Below are 20,038 nucleotides of genomic sequence, written 5' to 3'. Positions count from 1 at the left end.
TTAGTAAAATTTGTCACAAGCCCGTGAAAGTAAAAACTGGGAATGATTTATCCTGAAGTGCTCAGTACTTCAGGAAGGTGTCTAAATGAAATGCTGGCCAGAGGCCAGAGATGACAAAACCGTCCTGTTAGAGAAGATTGCTTGGCTCAGGCTCGAGCTCCACGGGGGCAGTGGCACCGGGACAGCCTTCGTTCCCAGGATGGTTCATAAAATGCACGTTCAATTATTTGCAGTTTCGGCCAAAGCGAGCAACCCAGATGTGTCCTTCCTGCGGGACACCGATGGCCGCAGTGGTACCTCGCACCTCGAGGGCAGCAGAGAAGGTCTGCTCACAGCCAAGTTCTTCCCTTGGCCCAAGCTTCCTGTGCCACCTTTCCTTGTTATTTGCCCAGTGTACTGTAAATAGTCAGCATAATCCACCCTAAACCCATCCCTTTGGCAGTTCCATGCTTAGGGCGCACAGAAAGCCCCCTAACCAACAGGGCTGCTGTTGAGTTTAAAGGCCCTTGTGTGGGCACTCAGATGTCTGGGTTTTGAGTTTAGTGAGTTCTGGCTTTTGTAGAGAAAGACTTTCTTAAAAAAATTAGTTGAAAGTACTGAAAAAAACCTCCCTTTAATTCATCAAAATGTCCTTCTAATAATCAATTTCACAAGATAACACAAGTCTTAGAGAGTCATGGAATAATCTGGGTTGGAAGGGACCTTAAAGATCATCAAGTTCCAACCCTCTGCCATGAGCAGGGATGCCACTCGTGTACCATGGTTTCAGCTAAGTCCATAAACTGTTACTAAAGATTTTTGTGCTAGCAACACAAGCTGCAGTGCCCCTGCATTTGGTAGGGAAGGACCCTGCGATGCACTCATCCATAATTCTGGCTCCTGTGAGTAACTGAACTGCAGTCGATTTACTTTTTCTCCCCACAACAGGTACAAAGCAGTGGCACCTGATAAATCACCTGCAGCCTGAAACTTCTTATGACATTAAGATGCAGTGCTATAACGAGGGGGGGGAGAGCGAGTACAGCAACGTGATGATCTGCGAGACCAAAGGTGAGGCTGCGGGGCCGAGCCGAGGTGGCGTTTGGGATGTGAAAGATCCACGGGGCGGGGGGAACTTTTTGTGCAGCACAAAAGTCAGCTGCAAGGATGACCATAATTTTCTGGAATGTTTCGGAGGATTGTTTTGTCTTCCGAAGCTGGGATTGTTTTGAACATATGGAAAGTGATCCGTTGCACTCCCGAGGCTCTCAGCAGAGCTCTGCAGCTTTGCCTGCCCTCAGAGATAGTGCTGCTGCCTCTGCGGTGCTGATGGCCTCTGCTTGGGAGACAACCATGTGCCTGAAGATGACAGAATTGATTTGTACGTCTGTTTTATGTCTTCAGGGCTCTGTGACACGTTGTATAAGTGCAGACCACAGCAATTGATGGCTGTGTTGGCTGCCTCCATCCCTAATCCTGCATGCCTCTGGCACAAAGTTTGTACTGTTCTCGGGAAGTGTCAGATATGGCAGTCACATTTATTTTGCGAAGAATTCCTGTCTCCTTTAATCTCTAAAACCAAGTAAGGCTGTAAAGGGAAAATGCAGACAGTAAACTTCAAATGCAGTGCTATGAAAAAATGTTTGAAAAAAAAAAAGAAAAAAGCCCTCTGGGAGCGGAAGCATCAAAATTCAGCGAAGTGAGTAGTGAAACCTTTGAAGGAAGGAGTAGGAGCTGCAGGGCTTCAAGGCTGCACACACAGTTGGTCTCCCTCCTGCAAGGAATATAACTTTCTTCTCTAATTTTAAAATGGGCGAGATGTAATCTGTCATTCACACTGCCTCTTCCGTAAAATTTATCTCCCCCAGGCTTATAAGGGGGATGCAGCTTATCCAACCTACCTACATGGAGGTGCTTGTGTCTCTCTGATCAGCTTCACTCCTAAGCCAGGCACTTCTTTTAGGTTTTTAGTGTCAAATGGAATAAATCTGAACTGGGGTGTACTGGAAACTAACGTAAATGCAATTCCTGGGTTAAGCTAGCATCTCATTTTCAGTGCTTTTCTGTTCGTCTCTTGGTTGATCTTCAACTGTGTGGTTTGGAAAGGGGGTTAGCAGGGTTCACATCAGATAAGAGTAGGTCACCTGGCAGCACCTGGGTGAGAGAAATGCGTGTTGTGGTTTTCCCTGACCTCAGAAGTGGAAAGATTTACGCTCTTTCAAGTTGAGAGTTTGAGCAGTTGCAGCCATGGGTACCTCGAGCGGCTCGTTAAAGTTCCAGTGACCTCAAAGAGCGGGTGAGGATAATTACCATTTTCCAAGGCAAATAGTTATTACCCAATAGGAGTTGGCATTCTCATTGTAGGCTTTAATATTGACTTGGAAGCTTTCTTTGTGAGGCATTGGGACTCAGACTCAGCAGTAATTCTTTTCATTTCACAATGAAAAAACACCTTTAGAAAATGCATTTAGAGGATGTACACGTACTTGTCTCTGCCCATCCAGTGAAACGCACGCCGGGAGCATCTGAATATCCAGTGAAAGACCTGAGCACGCCACCGAACCCCCCCGAGCGGGCCGGGGGCAGCGGGGCCGTGCCCGCCAGTGGCCCCGTGCGCAGCAGCGACATGCTGTACCTGATCGTGGGCTGCGTCCTGGGGGTCATGGTCCTCATCCTCATCGTCTTCATTGCCATGTGCCTGTGGAAGAACCGGCAGCAGAACGCCCTGCAGAGTGAGTGGGGGCTGGTTCCCTTTCCAGAGTAAAACTAGGAACGTCCATGCTGCATTTTATGGATGGGAAGCAGTTTCCTGTTAGGAGCCAGCTGGCATTTCTGTAGAGACTTGTACTTCCAGGTGTGCCTTAGGTGCAAGCTTAGGTTTTTAAGAGCAACAATGTCTCCATTTCTTCACACTGATGCTCCCTGTCCTGATGTGTCCCTGGAGGATTGTGCTGCAGTTTCACCCAGAGGGTGGTGTGGGAAAAAGGCCTGGACAAAGTTTCTGCAGTTTGTGTCTAAGCCCCTGCATAGGTCTCTGATGATGGCAGAGGCAGAATGTCTGTAATCGTAAGCACTTGTTGAAATGTGGAGAGTTAAACCCTGGATCTCTCTCTTCCTTGAGTGCATCTGGAAGGAAGAGAACTTGCAGCTCTAGGACAAGTCCCTTGTTACCTCTTAGTCCCTGCACAATGAGATGGCATTGAATGGCCAAGTCTTCCAGAAGTGTTGATGAGGAAATCCTCTTCATTAGCTAGCAGGAGCCTGGAGCAGGAGCTTTGCAAGGTGCTCGGTACCCTCCAGCAACCTGGAGCCAGCAGAATCTCTGCACTGTCCTCTGCTCCTTGTACATAAATCAGCCTTGCTCTTGCCACAAACTGTGGTGATTTTTAAATGCCCTTAATCTCCTACAGAGAGAAATGAAACAAAACTTCTTGCAAGATCAGATAGTGTCTTCAGCTGCAGCCCAGAGAGGTCTTCTGGAAGCAGCTTATAGCAGATATAGCAGAGGAGCTGTTGGTTTTAGGACGCTCTTGTAGTGATTGACATCAGCCAAGCCCTTCCAGACCAACATTTCTGGTCTGCTCTCCAGGCTGTGGCCGTTTTCCATGTCTACATTTGTGTGCTAAGCACAATATCTGTGGATATCAGAGTTAGTTCACAAAAGCTGGAGAAAGAAAAAAGAAGTTTACTTCTTAGGGATGCTCGTTTAGCTTCTCATTTAGCAATAAAAGTGCTCTCAGCAGTAATGTCTTTTGCAGAATACGACCCTCCTGGCTATCTCTACCAAGGGGCAGATCTCAACGGGCAAATGATTGAGTACACGACCTTACCGGGGACGAGCCGGGTCAATGGCAGCATCCACGGAAACTTCCTCAGCAATGGCCTCAGCAATGGCTGTCCCCACGTCCATCATAAAGTTGCCAATGGTGTCAATGGGATCCTGAGCGGAGGAGGAGCAGGACGGTACCCAGGGCACACCAATTCCCTGTCCAGAACACACGTGGACTACGAACATCCCCATCACCTCGTGAATGTAAGGTCCTACACCGGGTGGGAGGCTCAGCCCAGACACTGGGGTTTATTCAGGGGCTGTGGAAGCAGACTTAATTTGGGTGGGGGAATACTCATCCATTGATACCAGCCAGTTCCACTGAATTCCTTATCCCAGAGGAAGCAACTGGGCTGATATTTGTGATACAAACATCATGGTTTTCATTTGAGAATATCAGATGACGGCAAGAATTCCACTTACTCTGGGAAATCTGCCTCTACCCTCCTCCTAACAGCATGTAAGCTCTGAGAATGCCTCAGTGCTGGGCTGAGATACTTTACTTGTACATATGGTATTTCTCAATCTCCAAGTTAAATACATTTAATTATAGCTGCTTATTCTGCAGCTTTATGGATCACCCGTTTTTCCCCCACCTGTTTCAGATCTGTAACTCTGAGCAATGCTATTAATTATGGCAAAGCACGAATGGCACAGGAGGTTCCGTGGAATGAAGTGCCCCATACATCTTGAGCTGCAGCAGTGCAATAACGCTGCTTTTTTTTTTTTCAGTCTCCTGTTTGTGACTGTTGAGACAGGCTCGGTTTTTGTTTTGAAATTGAAAATAAAATTAAAAACTAATTTCAGTCTGCGATCCAGCCTTTGTATGCTATGGAAAAATACTTCATTTGCTGAAACGTGTCCTGTTTCCAAGAGAGAATAATGATTTCATTATTGTCTATGGAAACAGATGGCTTGCATTCAAACTTACTAAACTTACTCAAAACTGTGAACATTGCCCAGGAAAACTGAAAGAAAAAGTTCAAAAGTCTGAATAACCCATGCTGTTTCTGGAGAAAAAAAACGGGTCTATTGTTTGTGTTGGTAATTGAGCACAAGCACTTCATTTTATTGAACAACAAATTAGCACTTGCACAGTAGTTGCCACTTCAGTTTCCTCCAGTCTGAGCCCAGACCAGTCAGTTCTTCACCCCACTCTGTCCTTGGCCTACCCATGTAGCAAGAAGTGCCCACTTTTGGTTGTTTTCAAGAGCAACCAAGACCCAAACTGGAGTTTTTTGACCTGTCCAACCTCCCAGCGGGTAAAAGTCTCCAAGCCCTCAGGAAGGGAACATCTGCAGTGCTCAAAAGCTCGCCTGGGAGAAAGCCTGGGGGTTTGCATTGATGTTTTGTCCCTCCTATTTTTATTTTTTGTGGGGGAAAGAAGGAAATACATGTGTGATGACACAGGTCTTGGAGCTCCTCTGTGCCATGAGGTGTCCATCCAACGCCGCTGTCTTGCTGGGAACAGGTGACAGGGTTGAGTTTTTCTTTCCCCACTCCCTGTTGCAGAAAGTTTGAGTCACACGATGTCACACGATCTCTGCCCATGGAGCAGGGCTGGGACTGGCACGTGGGCGAGGCTCTGCAGGGGAACAGGATGTTCTGATCCTCGTTAGGTCGCTCTTTATTGTTTCAATGATTGGGCTAAATGAGGAAGGGAGAAACTGGCCAGGATGGCAATCAAGACTAATCAGGCATTTCCTCAGTGCTCCCTATGCCTCAAAAACTTCAGGATAAGCTCAGTTTTTGCAAAAATAGGGATTGCTAGAAGTTCCCTACCAATTGAACTGCCAAAAGCCAGGTGAGCGTTCCCAGCCTGGCTCCCTCCTGGAGGCCGGCGCGGAAGCCTGGCTCTGCAATTGGAGTGGCTCCTGCATCACTGTCTGCCTGGTCCCTAACAATGAGGTATGTGTTAATCTGGGCATTTCAACTGGCTTGTAATGGCCCCGTTAGCCAAAACCAACAACACAAAATCCCTCTCACCCGGAGTCATTGCTGGCTGAGGAATTACCCCATCTGTACAAATATGAAACGGTTCAAAAATCAGTGTAGTGAAGTAAACTGATCTAATCGGAGTAATTACAGGAAAGTGGGATGGGTTTGTGTGTGACATCAGCCCTCCAAATTTAATCTTCTGTCTCCCTAAACAAGCCTTGTGTGCTAATGAACAGCAATTCACTTTCGTGTCTGTCATCAGCGTTAAAAATAAATATATTTACAGTGTGTTTATTAAATTAAACCTCAGCATATTAAGCTGAAAACAGACCAGGGAAATGACCACATACTTGTCTAAGCTGCAGTTATTTACTTTTCCCTGACACACACACACTGGCAAAGCCCTCCCCTGGCCTTTGGACAATCGCTCAGTGTTGCCATGCCCCATACAGCCCGGAGCAGGGCATCAATAATGTGATCAGAGTGGGGAAACTGAGTCAAAGAGCTCCTGGGTGTTCAAATAGTGATTTGATTTCTGATTATTTGTTATTAATCCTTCCTGCTGCAGGGTGGTGGGATGTACACGACAGTGCCGCAGGCTGACCCCTCGGAGTGCATCAGCTGCCGGAATTGTCGGAACAATAACAGGTGAGGAATAACCTGCACGAAGGCAGAACCTGCCTGGAGAGCAGCCCTCACTCTCTGTGCTGGGGTGGAGCTGGGGCTGGCAAAAGCTGAGAGCTGGAGTCCTGGCTGACACGAGGAGCTCCGTGGATGACCTGGAGAGCGGTTGAGGATTGTCCATCGGATAGAATAAAACAAGTTGTTAAACCCCCAGAGCTCACTTTGCTCCTCTGATGCTCTCTAGGCAGGTTGGGCACTGGATTTTTAAAAAGTCCTTATTTCCTGTGTTTTCTTTAGTTTTGAGATAACAGAATCATTCCATATGGAGCTTGTCAAATCGGATTTAATTGGTCTTCCATATTTTACACTTCCTGACATTCCCTTAAGAACACTGACCAACTCGCCCCTTTGCCTTCACATAGCTGTCCTTTGTAAAACATGGGATTTGAAGTTCTTGAGGCCTTCAGGAGGAGTTTGACCAGCCATTGTCAGAGTGGGATACATTTTCTTCATGGGAAAAAGGATTCTTGTGTAGAATAAGGGAAAATCTGTCTTCTGCGTTGTAGCTGGGAGTCAGAAACCTAATAAAAATTATTACATTTTTCACTTTTGGAATCATTATCCTAGGCTTCTGACTAAATCTCTGGTTATTTTAATCATTATAAATAGGACTGAAAGTCAGACAAGCTGGGCTGCTCGGACTGGTAGGTTGTGGGCTTTTTCTTCAATCATACTTGGATTTTTCTGTATTGTTAAAATCTTCAGCTGCCTTTAGACGGGCATCTGGGTAAGATGAGTTGAAATTAATCATTGAATCGTTGAATATTCTGAGTTGGGCCCACAAGCATCATCGAGTCCAAGCCCTGTTGAACAATAAAGCTGTTGTTGAAGGCAGAAAACACATTCACTTTATTTTCATGGGTTTACTTTTTAAAATACCATTTATAATAGGCTTTGAATCCATCTTCCTTCTGTAAATATGTGCATGACAGTGTAATGCTGACAAGCTGCTGCTTGCAGGTGGAGCTGGGCATGCCTTGCCTGGACCAGTGTCCCTGGCAGGTCTCAGGAAAGCCCAGTACGTTCCCTCACAGATCCATGCTGTGCTTTCGAGCAGGCTGTGCAGCAGCTCTCACCAGGATGTCTGAGACTGGTGGTAATTTGGAGCCTGCCATATGTGTTGCACTGTAATTAAGAGCTTGCTTCCAGTTTTAAACACATTTAAATTTTTATTTGCTCTTTTTTTTCTCCCAAGAAAGCAAGGGAAAGAGTTCCATCCTTTGCAACTGCACTGCTCCTCCCAGACGGGTCATCAGCAGGGCCTGAACTTTGAGTTTTCACAGCCCCATTCTATATTTGACTGCTTGATAGAGAAACAAGTTGTCCCTTACAGCTGCCTTGCCCCGGAGGGGATCATTAACCTCGGTTTGGCAGGAGAGCTGCACAGCCGGGACCGCTCCGTTCCTGTCCTGGCGCTGGGGGAATGGAAAGAGGACATGGGAGAGGGGAGTGGAGAGGACCAGAACGTGCCTCAGCATTACACCAGGGAGCTGGGTGTATGGCCAGGGCGAGGAGGAGGAAGAGGAGAAGGAAGGCCTAGTGGGTTAGTGCAGTCAGCTCAGTAGGTTTTGGCAAGTGGGAATTTGGGGCTGGAGTATTTTCTCTGTGTTGTTCAACCTCATTGCACAGGTGAGGGCTGTCCCCCCAACCTGGTCTCTGTTGGTGGAAAGAGAACCTGTTCCTTGTCCCAGGCTGGAATCATTGTGTGCTGAAATCAGGCAGTTCCCTCTGCACCCCCCGTGGCAGCAGTGGAAGGGAGGTTCAGGTGGACAAACCTCTGGCAGGGTGAGTCTCCAGATCAGGAGTGTGGCCTTGGTGCCACAAATTCCTCACTGACCCATTCCCACCAAATGCCTGGAGCTGTTGCTGATTTGGGGTGAATTTAGCAGTTATGTGAATTGTGACCACGTGCAAATGAATCCTAAAGGTTCAGCATTATTTCATAGCTCTTTTCAGCAATAGCCATCTCAGAGCAGGTTTTATTATTCCAGTGCTGAAATCCCTGGATCTTCTGTTTAAATTAGCACTTTATCCCTCATAACTGCTTGTGGAGCCTTGCCAGAGGGAGAAGCTGCTGAAAACCGGAGACCTGCTTTGCTATTGTGGACAAAGCCTGTGGTTGACAGGATTGAGAATTGATCTTTTTTCTTCTCTTGTGCCTTTGTGCTAAAGCTCTCAAGATACCTGATGTTTGCAGAGGAATTTACACTTTTGCAGGTCTCTCTCCTTTGCCAACTCACTGTATTTTGATCAGGAATCTGAAATGCACAATTCAGATGTAGGAGCATCAGTTTGTTTTTCCAGCTTTTTCATCTAAATTACTGGTTTTTTAGATTATAGTTTGGTAGGGTTTCAGTATTGAGAATTGATAGAAAATGTGTTTTCCACAGCAGGGATTTTACATCGCTCTTCCTGCACACTCTGCTCTGGATATCCCCATGGCTAGTTTCCATCCAAATGTGGTTATTGAAGCTTCAAAGGCTGAACTGCTGTGTTGAAACATCCTTCAAGCCCTTACAATAATACAGAGAACTCCACTGACCTCTGTATCTTTAAGAAGAAACCCCCAGAAACATGCAAACCCAAACATTTAGATGGGTTTCTCAGAGCCCTTTTTTTTCTAAAAAGTAAGTGAGTGCAGTCAAAACCTCTGCGGAGAGAAAGGCAAACTAATAAATGGATTTGTTTGAGGAGCAGATGTGTTTCATGTGGATTCTCCAGTGGCTTCAGTGGTATTTTGGTACTTGGAATAATGATTTTGGAGGCAGTTACAGCAGGAGAAGGACAAAATAAGAGAGTGAAGGTTGAAGCTTGGTGCTGCTCCATCCTCATAGCTTTCGTGGGGGGAGCAGGCTCCAGAGGGAACCCATTTGTCCTGCTCTGCCTTTGCAGGTGAAGCATCTGCCGGAGGGGAAACTCACTACAGCTCCTCCTCTGACAAGTTTATTTGTCTTGTTGTTGGATGTTTTGTTGCTCTTTCAGTTCTGGCAATACTGATCCCAGGTTTTGATCAGGTTTCAGAGGCTCTAGGCAGGGCTCTAGGACAGGTCCCTCCAGTGTGATGGTTTCCATTATTGCCATAACTTTTTTAATGGCATAGAAGTGGTTTCTGAGACTTGGGCAGGACTTAACTGAGACTGCCAAGCTTAACATGTCCTGGTTTTAAATCCTTCTGAGCTCAGTGCTGGGTTGCTGTCGAGGTCAGCTCTGCTGGCTGCTGCCCTGGCACTACTGGTGTCCCAGTCCATCTTTCCTCCTTTTCCAGCAATTTTTCATCCGCTCTGCTCAGTTTTGGGCCAGAACCAGTCTGGAGCAGCACATGGTGCTACTTGCTGAGGCAGCAGCCAAGCAGGCAGGTCCCAGGGACCAATTTTTGTATTTCCAAATGCCAGCCTTAAGCAGTCCCAGGGATAATATACAGCAAGTGCTCTGGGCTGATCCCTGTGAGCAGAGCAGGTGGGGGATGGATTTACATCTGGTAGGAAAAAAAGAGAAGGAGGATGCTCAGAGTTGTAGCTGCACCAGCAGGTAAAGACCTGAAGCCTGGTTCAGCTTTCATGGGAACATTTTGGGGTGTCACTGGAGGGTGTGAACGCTGTCCATCCTTATTTCCATGTGTTTATCTGCAGATCCATCTCTGTCCTGCTCCTCATAACAAGGAGCATTTTGGCGTGTAGTTTCTCAAAGTTTGTGCCAGCTGTACAAGTGAACCTTTTACTTTTGGGGTAGTTATGGCTTTCTTATGTAGGAATTGTTTATATAAATGTTTCCTGAGGCCACATTGTTCATGAGGCTGCAAACACTGAGGTGTTTTCCCTCATGCCACAATGTGTCAAAGTCCTGCTCCTTTTTGTTTAAAGCTTAAATACCTCAGCTGTAACAATTGCTTCAGCACTTTAACTTCAATTCCACAGCTTTGCACAGATATTACAGGGCCACAGTCTGACTTACACAGCAGAAGGGGGGGTTAAATTTGTTATATTGCATCTATTTTTCTAATTTGCATTCACTCCAATAACACGTAGTATTTATTTTCCAACGTACTTAAGTTGGCTGCTTGGGTTTCAAATTTGAGCTCTTTATCTTGGCAGTGAAAACATGTTTTATGGAGTTGCTTTGATGGAGAAATGGACTCACAAGTCAGGTCACTGGGTCTCAATTGATGGGGGAAGGAACTGCGCGTGTTTTGAATGTTTTCAGCTGTCTGCTGGGAGAAAAAAACCCACTCAGTCCTTTTCTTAATGTCAGAATCACTCCACAAATATATTTAAAACTGATTTGACAAATGCTCTGATTGTTGACGTGGTAGAGCACTTAAAAGTTGCATTCTCTCAAGAAAAAGAGAGCAAAGAAGCCACTCTGAGTAACTTTGGCCTCTGTCCCTCCCGCAGGTGTTTCACCAAAACCAACGGCACTTTCGGCAGCAGTGCGCTCCCTGTGGTGCCCCTCAGAGCCCCTTTCCAGCAGGACGGTGTGGAGATGAAGCCCCTGAGCCCCCACGTCATGGTGGCCATGTGCCTGGCCTCGGCCACCCCCGAGTGCAGCGCCCGGCTGGAGGAGGACGGCGGGGAGAGCGCGGAGCAGCCCCCGGCCCAGCACCCCTGCTGTCGGGAAGGCATGAGCCAGCTCTCCGTGGATTGCATGGACGGTGAGGCATCCCTCACCTGGCTGGGAAGCTGGGAATATTCTGTAGGATGCCTGTAGGGAGCTTAATTAATTGCGGAGAAGGTAGTAATTAAACCCTTGTAAGAGCGGGCTTTGAGGAAGGTGAAGCGCCCTGCCTTTCCCATCGTGGAAGGCGGGAGCAGTGCTGCTCCAGCGCCTGGTCCTGCCATGCCCTTGTGATTGATGCCTCTAAAAAGGGCTCATGGAGCACATAAGGAGGCTGTGACTGATGGATGCTGCGCTCAGGGCACGCCCATTGACACACAGGCATTCCAGAGCCATCCTGGAGGCAGGAACAGGCTCAGGGAGGGAGCTGGGCTGAGCTCCTCGGTGTGAGCTGTTCGATACGGGGGCTGTGCTGGGATAGAGCCCTGTGCTTGTGCCTGGCATGGTGGGAATGAGCCTGAGCCCAAAGAGCATCACCCACTGGAATTAAGAGTTTTTGGGGCATGTGGGTCTGTTAAGCTGACAGAGAATCTCCTGAAAACCCGACACAACCACCCGCCCTGCTCTTGCTTTGCAGGCGGCGGCTGCGTGCACTCGGAAACGTCGAACCACATTTTGAGTTGGAGTCCCCTCATTCTTCAGCCTGTTTCCAAGGACTGTAAGGAAAAACCAGGATGGAGTTCATCCGGAGTCACCCTAAATGGTTCTGGGGACCTTTGTCAGCTCCAGCTGCGGGAAACCTGAGGAAGTGACCGTTGTCCCCACTTAACGCCAGGAACTGCACCGCAGCATCGCTGAAAGGGAGTCACGGGGGGATGTTAATTATAACAGAGAGAGTCACTATTTATTTTTTGTAGTAGTGTCATATGAATGTATCTTGGTTTCAAAATGGTTGCCTTTTTATATTATTTATGCCTTGAAATCCCTTTTTTGTTGGGTTTTTTTTTTCTTCCCCCACACACCACAAAACTAGCCTGGTTATGTGTATAAAAAAAGAATTGTAATAATATAAAGAATGAGGATGGGAAATGTGGAGTGTGTTTCCGTGGCAATTTACCAGTGGGACAGGCGCTTCCAAGGAGCCCAAGAGAGGGATTTAAGCAGGTCTGAAATGACCAACAGCTGCCACCTCCCTGGCAGCTCAGTGACAGGGTACTTCAACCCTCCTTTCCATGAACACCTCCTGGCCTCTTCTGGTTTCCCTGGGAAGATCCCACTGAGGAAATAAAAGATTAATAAGAAAAATGAGCCTCGGTTGAGTCTCTCCTGTGCTGCTTGAAGCAGAACTTGAGTCAGTGACTGTGTCTTTAGGTGCTCAATAACCCTTAGATCTGCAGAAGTACAGGTGGAAATCCAGCCTGTCTCTCTTTCCCACTCGCAGAAGACAAAATCCAGTTCAGCTCTTGGTTTGAGGGATTACTAACAGCTTGGATAGCTCTGAAATGAAACCAGTCATGGCAAAGCAGCTCCCACCAGCCCTGGGCACAGCTGTCAGGAACCCGCCTGTCCCAGACACAGCATGATGGAGGTGCTGCAACCTTAACTGCAGGGCTTGGGTGGGTGTTTCAATTTTTCCTTTCCAAATTTAATCCCAGTAAATAAACCAAACCAGTGCTTACAATGAGCTCTCCCCAAAGCCTTCCTTCTATCGCATTATTTGTGGTTATATTTATTGTTTTGCCTTTTTTTTCTTCAGGGTTGTGCATCCTCCCAGCTAGAGCTGCCTTATTCCAAAGTTCTCTACACACCATGGACTTCACACCCGTGGGCTTTGGCTGCCACGTGCCCCGGAGCCACCACAGATCTCCCTCCTCCCTTTTTATCTCGTCCTCACAGCCTGGATTTTCCCTTTGCAGGACCTGCTGCAAGGCTTTCCCCTTTTCTAACAGAGATTGGCAGGCGAGTGGTTGGAATTTACCTCTGGCTGCTTCATTTTCCCCTCCCCAAGCACTGAAATTTAACCATGGTTTTAAACAACCTTGCTTAAATCTCCCCTGTACTGTGGGTGTGTCAGATAAAGATGCTCTGTTTTCCAGAGAAGCTCTAATATCCCTTTGGAATGTTATGTGTTTGGAAATGATGCTTCTGCAGGGGCTTTGGGTAGGGTTTGTATTTCTGGGGGTGGTTCGATAAAGGGATTGATGCTACTTTGTGGCTGGTGTGGGGATTGGTACTCTGTGGGCACTGATCAAGATAGGCTCATGTCACTTGATTCTTCCCAATGGGTTATTATTAACCAAATACAGGAGGAAATGGCTCAAAGTGCCCTTGTTTCCACACACACCAGAAGATGAGGACTCAGGAAAGCTGGGAGCTGCATGACACTTTCCTTGGACCCTGCTTCCCTTCACATTTGCACCAACGCAGGGAAAAACCATCTCCAATCACTATTTGTAACCACCTGCGGTTTGGCCTGAAAGTGGGGAGTTTGGGGTGAAGATGAGGCCCCTTCCCACAAAAAGCTTTGTGGCTGTTTTTGCACCACAGAAAACACAGCACAGTCCCAAAGCAGCATCCCCAGTTGATGCCAGCCCTGGGGCTGAGAGCGGCACTTTGGCCCTCGGGCTTTTTTTCTGCCATCGGTGAGAAACTATTTATTGTAGCCTAAATATTTATTTTAGCTCCAGCAGTAACTGCAGGCCTGAGGCTGAGCTGGAGGGGCTTTCTCCGGGTGCCACATTTGGAGCCAGCTGCTTCCCAGCCTGCCGCGGCACAGGTGGGGGCTGCCGTCCCGTGGTGTGGAGGAGAGGAGGAAAGGGAAATAAAGAGGAAAAGCCGGAGTGGTCACGGAGTCGCTGTCACGGTGATGGTGACATTAACTGGTGGGTCATCAGTGGTGCTCGGTGCTGCCGAGAGCGGCTCTGCAAGGGATGGGGGAGCCCAGGTGCCACCAGGTCGGTGCTGGCTCAGCAGGGGAGGTGGCTCAGCCCTCAGCTCGCCCCAGGGTGCGGTACCTGCTGCCGTGCTGCGGGCAGAGGAGTCTCCCTGTGCTGGTGCTGCTTCGGCACCTGCTGCCGTGCTGGGGGCAGACGAGTCTCCCTGCGCTGGCACTGCTTCCTCCTCCCCGGCTGCGGCTGCTTCAGCATCCTCCGCCGTGCCCACGGGCTCCTGGGCGCCAGGACCAGCCCTGGGGACACGCGCGGGGTCTCGCTGGTGCCCGGGCACGGGAGCAGCGGGGCAGAGGGATTTGGGCACTCACGTGCGGAAGAGCAGGTCGTGAAGCCCTGGGGAGACAGCTGGGTGTGAGGTGCGGGTGTCAGGGGGCGAGCTGTGGCCCCCGACGAGCCGCCCCCGGCCCCGGCACTCACGTGGGAGGGTCTCCCGGTGGCGGGCGATGCAGTGCACGGCCAGGAGTGATGCTGCGGTGGCCACCAGCATCCCTGCCACCGCCGCCCCCGTCACCGCCGGGTAGGCCTCGAAGGGAGGCTCGGCTGGAAGAGAGCAGAGAGAATATGGCAGGCAGCAGGGACGGGCAGAGCCCAGAAAGGCCAGGGAAGGTGCGAGCCTGTGCCTGAAACCTGCTGACGGCTGCTCACACTCGGCTCCTCAGCTCCACCGGGACGGAAACGCTGCCCTTCTCCACTCAACCCTTGCTCTGCCCCCACGGAGCAGCAGCCCCTGCCCACTTCACCTGGCGTCTGCACCTCGGAGGGGTGCCCGGCCGTGCGGTGGTTGACGGCCAGGACGCGGAAAGCATAGAGCACCGCGGGGTCCAGCCCCCCCAGGCGCCGGTCGCGGGAGTGCGGCTCGATGTCGCCGGCGGCTGTTTCCCAGGGGCTCGCTGTCTCCCGGAGGGGCTTCTTGGTCTGGCGCCGCTGCACCACGAAGCCGGTGAGGTTGCCGGCGCCCTGCGTCCGCCACTCCAGCCGCACCTCGGTGCGCGCCCGCGTGTAGCGCAGCTTACTGATGGTGACGTTGGGAGGGGCCGGGTACCCTACGGCGAGATGGCACCCGGCAGGAGGGGCTTGATGCCCCCAGTCCACCCTTGATGTTCCCAGCCCAGCCTTGCCCCTCCCAGGACTCACGGTCCACGCGGAGGCGGACGGGGAGGCTGGCAGTGCCCACGGCATTGGTGGCGGTGCAGCGGTAGATCCCACTGTCCCCCGGCCACTCAGCATCCCGGACGGTGAGGTTGAGCCACGCTTCCCCCTGCTCCAGCCGGTACTTGGCCAGCCCCGGTGTCACCTCCCGCTCCTTGGGGTCGTACCAAGCCACTGTGGCACCGAGGTTGGCATTGCTGCCACGCTGCCGGCACGACAGCTCTGCCTCGCCGCCCTCCAGCACCGCCACCTCGCTCTCCGCCTCCAGCTCGGGGACCTCTACTCGGCGACAAGGGGGGACAGTACCGGCAGGGACGTGCCACCCCACCGTGGCACGGCGGGGGCTCTGGGGACGGGTCCAGCTTACCCAGCCGCAGGCGGCACTCGGCGGCAGCGGCCCGCAGCGGGTGGGCGGCCACGCAGACGAACTCCCGGCCCCCCAGGCTGCCGTCGGTGCTCAGCACCAGCACGGCGGTGGAGGGTGCGGGGTCGCCCAAGGGCCGGCCCCCAGTGTCCCGCCAGCGCAGGGTGACGAGCGGCGTGCCCCCCTCCCAGCGGCACCGCAGCATCACGTACTCGTCACCCTTGGTGGCCGCCGCCGCGCAGGTGGGGCTGCCAGACGGGACCCCTGCGGGATGGAGCGGCGTCAGGGTGGGGGGCACTGCCACGCTGCGCCAAAGCACCCCCAGAAAGGAGACACCCCCCCCCAGGGCGTGGAGGGTTTGGCAATCCTGGCTGTGCCTCGGCGTCCCCCGCTTTGGGGCAAGCTGGAGATGCTGCAGGTCCCAGGAAAGGCAGCAGCACCCGGGAGTGCCCATCCCGTGGTGTGGCCATGGCACCGGGTCATTGCAGCTCTGCTGTGGCACCAGGGGGTCAGAAAGGGGTTGGGGGACAGATAGGCACATTGTCACTCACACAGGGTGGTCCCACACGCAGCCCCCTGTGGCAGCGCGGGGTGGGAGGCCAGGCAGGAGAAGGAGCTGCCGTTCCTGGTGGCTGCCCCTGACTGGATCCTGGTGGCCATGGAAAAACTGGTCCCCATCAACCCCTCTTCCTCCTCCTCCTCCTCCTGAGGGCCCACCCAGCGCAGCCGGGCCAGGGGGAAGCCCCCCAGCCAGCGGCACCGCAGGGCCACATCCCGCTGGTCACCGGAGGCCAGGGCAGAGCAGCTGGGGCTCCCGGCTGGTGGATCTGCAGGAGACCAGCGGCACTGGGGGAGAGTGTGGGTTTTCTGCCAGCCCCACCTCAAACTGCCCTTCACACCCACATCCTCACCAGGGAGCTGTGCTGGTCCATCTCACCCCGTGGGGACCTACCGGCCCCGCCCGGGGGGTTACTTACAGTAGACAGTGAGGACGATGGTGGCCTGGGTGCGGGTCTGGAGGTGGCTGTTCTCGGCCAGGCAGGTGTACGTGCCCGCCTGGGCGCGGGCGATGGCAGTGATGACGTAGGTCTGGCCGATGTGCACCTGGGAACCGTTGTGCAGCCAGACGTAGCGGCTGGGGGGGTTGGAGGGGGCCAGGCAGCTCAGCACCACGTCCTCCCGCTCGCCCGCTGAGAAGCCCCCCTGTTCGGGGGAGAAGGGCTCCACACGGATGGCCGGCTCATCGGGGCCATCTGTGGGGACACGGGGCCCTTCAGACAGGGACATCCCCACAAAGGGGACACAGCCCTCCCTGGGGCTTCCTCCCACTGATGGGAAGCAGGGCAGCAAAGCCCCCTTAGAAAGGGTGCACCATGGGGGCTGCGAGCACACCGTGATGCGCAGTGGCCACGGATGCATCGTGGTAGCAGCACACATGGTGGCCATGGTGGCCAGAGAGGCATTATGCTGGTGGGATGTATGATGGCCATGAACACATCAAAGCAACAACAAGCCATACCATGGTGGCCATAGAGACATAGTGGTGGCCATGGAGGCATCACGGTGGCAGGATACATGATGTCCATGGATGTTCCATGATAGCTATGGACATACCATGGTGGCAGGGTGCTTAGTGGCCATGGACAAAGCCTGGAGACATTGTGGTGGCCACAGACATGCCATGGATGTCACCAGCCCCGAAGATGCCCCGCTAGCTGGTGGCACCCTGGGCACTCACAGACGATGTCCAGGTAGACGGGGTCGCTGGTGTGGTTGTTGACCTCGTTGCTCACGGTGCAGACGTACCAGCCCGTGTGGCTGCGGTTGGCAGGTGTCAGCTGCAGTTCTGCCCTGGAGCCCCCCAGCCCCGCAGGGGTCACTGAGGGACCCCCCCGGGGCTCCTGGTGCTGCCAGGAGAAGCTCAGCGGCTCCGTCCCCTCCCGCACAGTGCACGTCAGGGCCACCGCTGCCCCCTCCGCTGCCGCCGCCGCCGTCGGCCGCACGAAGGGCTTGGAGACGGGCACTGGGGGCACCGAGTGTGAGCGGCCCCCACAGACAGCAGAACGCCCCAGGGCCCGCCCCTCTCCCACAGCCCAGATGGATTGTTTGGCTAGTGAGGTGCTATAGCAGGCGGTAGAATGGCTAGTGAGGACACCTACAGGCTAGTGACAGGCACCTTGGCTGTGGGCATTACCCATGCTGGGGTAGCCACCGGGACCAGTCTGGGGTGGTGGGATGCTCGGGTGGCCAGGGCAAGGAAATGAGGGTGGCTGATGGGTTGCTATGTTGGCTAGTAAGGGGCTACACTAGTTGGAGGCAAGGGAGGTTTGCTGGCTAATGGCATGCTGTGCTGGCTAGTGGGGCTCTGGGTTGGCTGATGAGTGCTATGTTGGCTGGTATTGAGCTGCCTTGTCTGGTAGGATGCCATATTGGCTAGCAGTGTGCTATGCTGGCTAGTAGGATGCTTTCCTGACTAGTGGCAGACTACACTGGCAAGTAGGGTACTCCGCTAACTAGTGGGGTGCTCTGCTGGTGAATGGAGTGCTGCAGCTGCTAGTGAACCACCATGTTGGCTAGTGGGACTCTGCATTGGCTAGTGGGGCACTACGCTGGCTCGTGCTACGCTTTATTGACTTGTGGAGCCCTTTGTTGGCTAGGGGGGTGTTTTGTTGGCGAATGGACGACTCTGCTGGCTCCTGGGCAAGGGGCTGGGCCTGACCGCGATCTAGGGCAGCGTGATGCTGGCTGCGGCTGGCCAGCAGGGCCCCCCCCTCAGGTTGGCCACAGCCAGGGACTTACCCAGGACCCGCAGGAGGACGGCGGCATAGCCCACACGGAGCCGGCCCCGCTCCGGGAAGAGCCCCTGGCAGAGGAAGCGGCCCTGGGCGGCCACGCGCAGCTCCCGCAGCTCCAGCGTCCCGTTGCGCAGCGTCACCCGGCCCAGCATCCCCGTGCCGGGGGCCACGGCCACCTCCCTGCCCGAGCCCACGGCTACAGCCCGTGGGAGCCCCTCTCCCCGCGGCGTGAAGCTCCAGAAGACCACGGCCGGCGGGGCTGCGGCCGGCGGCCCACAGCTCAGCTCCACCGCCCGGCCTCGCACGCCCGTCGCCCGCCACTCCTCGTAGGCCGCCTCGCCGGCCGCCAGCGGCTGCCCTGCCCCGGGCAGCGGGTCAGGCCTCGGCTGCCCCCCGCCCGGGACACGCGGGGAAGGGTCGGTGCTCACACCCGGGACACGCGGGTCAGGCCTCGGCTGCCCCCCGCCCGGGACACGCGGGGAAGGGTCGGTGCTCACACCCCCACCCGGGGAAGGGTCGGTGCTCACACCCCACACCCGGGGAAGGCTCGGTGCTCACACCCCCACCCGGGGAAGGCTCGGTGCTCACACCCCACACCCGGGGAAGGCTCGGTGCTCACACCCCCACCCTGGGAAGGGTCGGTGCTCACACCCCCACCCTGGGAAGGGTGGGTGCTCGCCCCCCGCCCGGGACACCCGGGGAAGGGTCGGTGCTCACACCCGGGACACGCGGGGAAGGGTCGGTGCTCACAACCCCACCCTGGGAAGGGTCGGTGCTCACACCCCACACCCGGGGAAGGGTCGGTGCTCACACCCCACACCCGGGGAAGGGTCGGTGCTCACACCCCCCACCCTGGGAAGAGTCGGTGCTCACACCCCACACCCAGGACACGCGGGGAAGGGTCGGTGCTCACACCCCCCGCCCGGGGAAGGCTCGGTGCTGGCCCCCCACCCTGGGAAGGCTCGGTGCTCACACCCCACACCCGGGGAAGGGTCGGTGCTCACACCCCACACCCGGGGAAGGGTCGGTGCTCACCCCCCGCCAGCGCCGGCAGCAGGCACAGGATCCAGGGCCCCCTCCAAGGCGGCGGCGCTGCCCGGCCCCGCTCCATGGCGCCATGGCCAGCGCCAGCACACTGAAGCAGGGCTGCGCTCTCTGGCACGACCTCCTCTCCGGTTACCCACAGGTAATTAAGCCTGGCCCTGATTAACTGTTAATTATTTATCCACCTGACAGCACAGGGGGAACCCGATGCCGCTGGGCCCCTGAAATCTCAGGGCTGAGGAGGGGTGCACTTGCTGTGGGAATGGCAGCATCCTCGCATTCCCCTCACATGGGAATTGAATCCCTGAGTGTTCCCTCCTCCACACACAATTATTTTGGCGAAAGGAGGGGAAAATAACACTGGCACTCCCCTGTGATCAAACCTAGGGGGTTTGGAGCTGGGGAAGCCAGGCAAGGAGTGAGGTTTGATATTTCATCTCCCACTGTCTGCCACGCCCCAGACCATCAAACATTCATAGGGGCGGCTGTGCCGTAACGCAATGCCAGGGGGCTGGAGCGAGCCAGGGGGGATTTGGGGGTGCACGTGGTGAGGGGGATCAGGGAACACTCAGCAAAGGCTGGAAAACTACCTGCCATCTCCCATCTCCCTCACTGATCCTTTAATTAGAATTCATTGCTTGTTACCAAAATCACAGTGTTAATACCAAATGTGAGATCCCCACCAAGAGGTTTTGGGGCTTGGAATGCCCCAAAGGATTAAAGCTGGCAGGAAGGAGCTGCAGAGCCAGGACCA

General features: G+C 53.5%; 2 protein-coding genes across 5 annotated transcripts in view; one reads left to right on the top strand and one right to left on the bottom strand.

Moving 5' to 3' along the window:
- CDON (cell adhesion associated, oncogene regulated) overlaps positions 1-13,046 on the top strand; it is a 55,166-nt gene extending 42,120 nt beyond the window's left edge. For 3 of the 4 annotated variants that reach the window (XR_011146571.1, XR_011146572.1, XR_011146570.1), the window contains exons 15-21: positions 928-1,050; positions 2,484-2,711; positions 3,738-4,012; positions 6,315-6,394; positions 10,822-11,078; positions 11,619-12,597; positions 12,738-13,046. Coding sequence is in view for 1 of the 4 variants with exons in the window: in XM_068994599.1 (XP_068850700.1) it covers positions 928-1,050; positions 2,484-2,711; positions 3,738-4,012; positions 6,315-6,394; positions 10,822-11,078; positions 11,619-11,785 (1,130 nt within the window). In the remaining 3 variants the exon portion in view is untranslated. Of the gene's footprint in view, positions 1-927; positions 1,051-2,483; positions 2,712-3,737; positions 4,013-6,314; positions 6,395-10,821; positions 11,079-11,618; positions 12,702-12,737 lie in introns of those variants that run through there. The other variant, XM_068994599.1, reaches the window with a different exon arrangement.
- Positions 13,047-13,175: 129 nt separating this feature from the next.
- Positions 13,176-19,351, bottom strand: VSIG10L2 (V-set and immunoglobulin domain containing 10 like 2). Its single transcript, XM_068994601.1, has 12 exons — positions 19,276-19,351; positions 18,245-18,598; positions 17,184-17,468; positions 16,423-16,698; positions 15,997-16,272; positions 15,449-15,709; positions 15,067-15,360; positions 14,673-14,975; positions 14,350-14,472; positions 14,241-14,265; positions 13,996-14,168; positions 13,176-13,902 (listed from the first exon to the last, which is right to left on the bottom strand). Exons 1-12 carry the CDS (start codon positions 19,349-19,351, stop codon positions 13,826-13,828), a joined length of 2,523 nt encoding a protein of 840 aa, XP_068850702.1. The 3' UTR covers positions 13,176-13,825.
- Positions 19,352-20,038: the final 687 nt, after the last annotated feature.

This window comes from Aphelocoma coerulescens, chromosome 24 (genome assembly GCF_041296385.1).
Source record: "Aphelocoma coerulescens isolate FSJ_1873_10779 chromosome 24, UR_Acoe_1.0, whole genome shotgun sequence".
In the NCBI taxonomy this organism is placed as follows: domain Eukaryota; kingdom Metazoa; phylum Chordata; class Aves; order Passeriformes; family Corvidae; genus Aphelocoma; species Aphelocoma coerulescens.
This window is presented reverse-complemented; position numbering and strand designations above follow the sequence as displayed.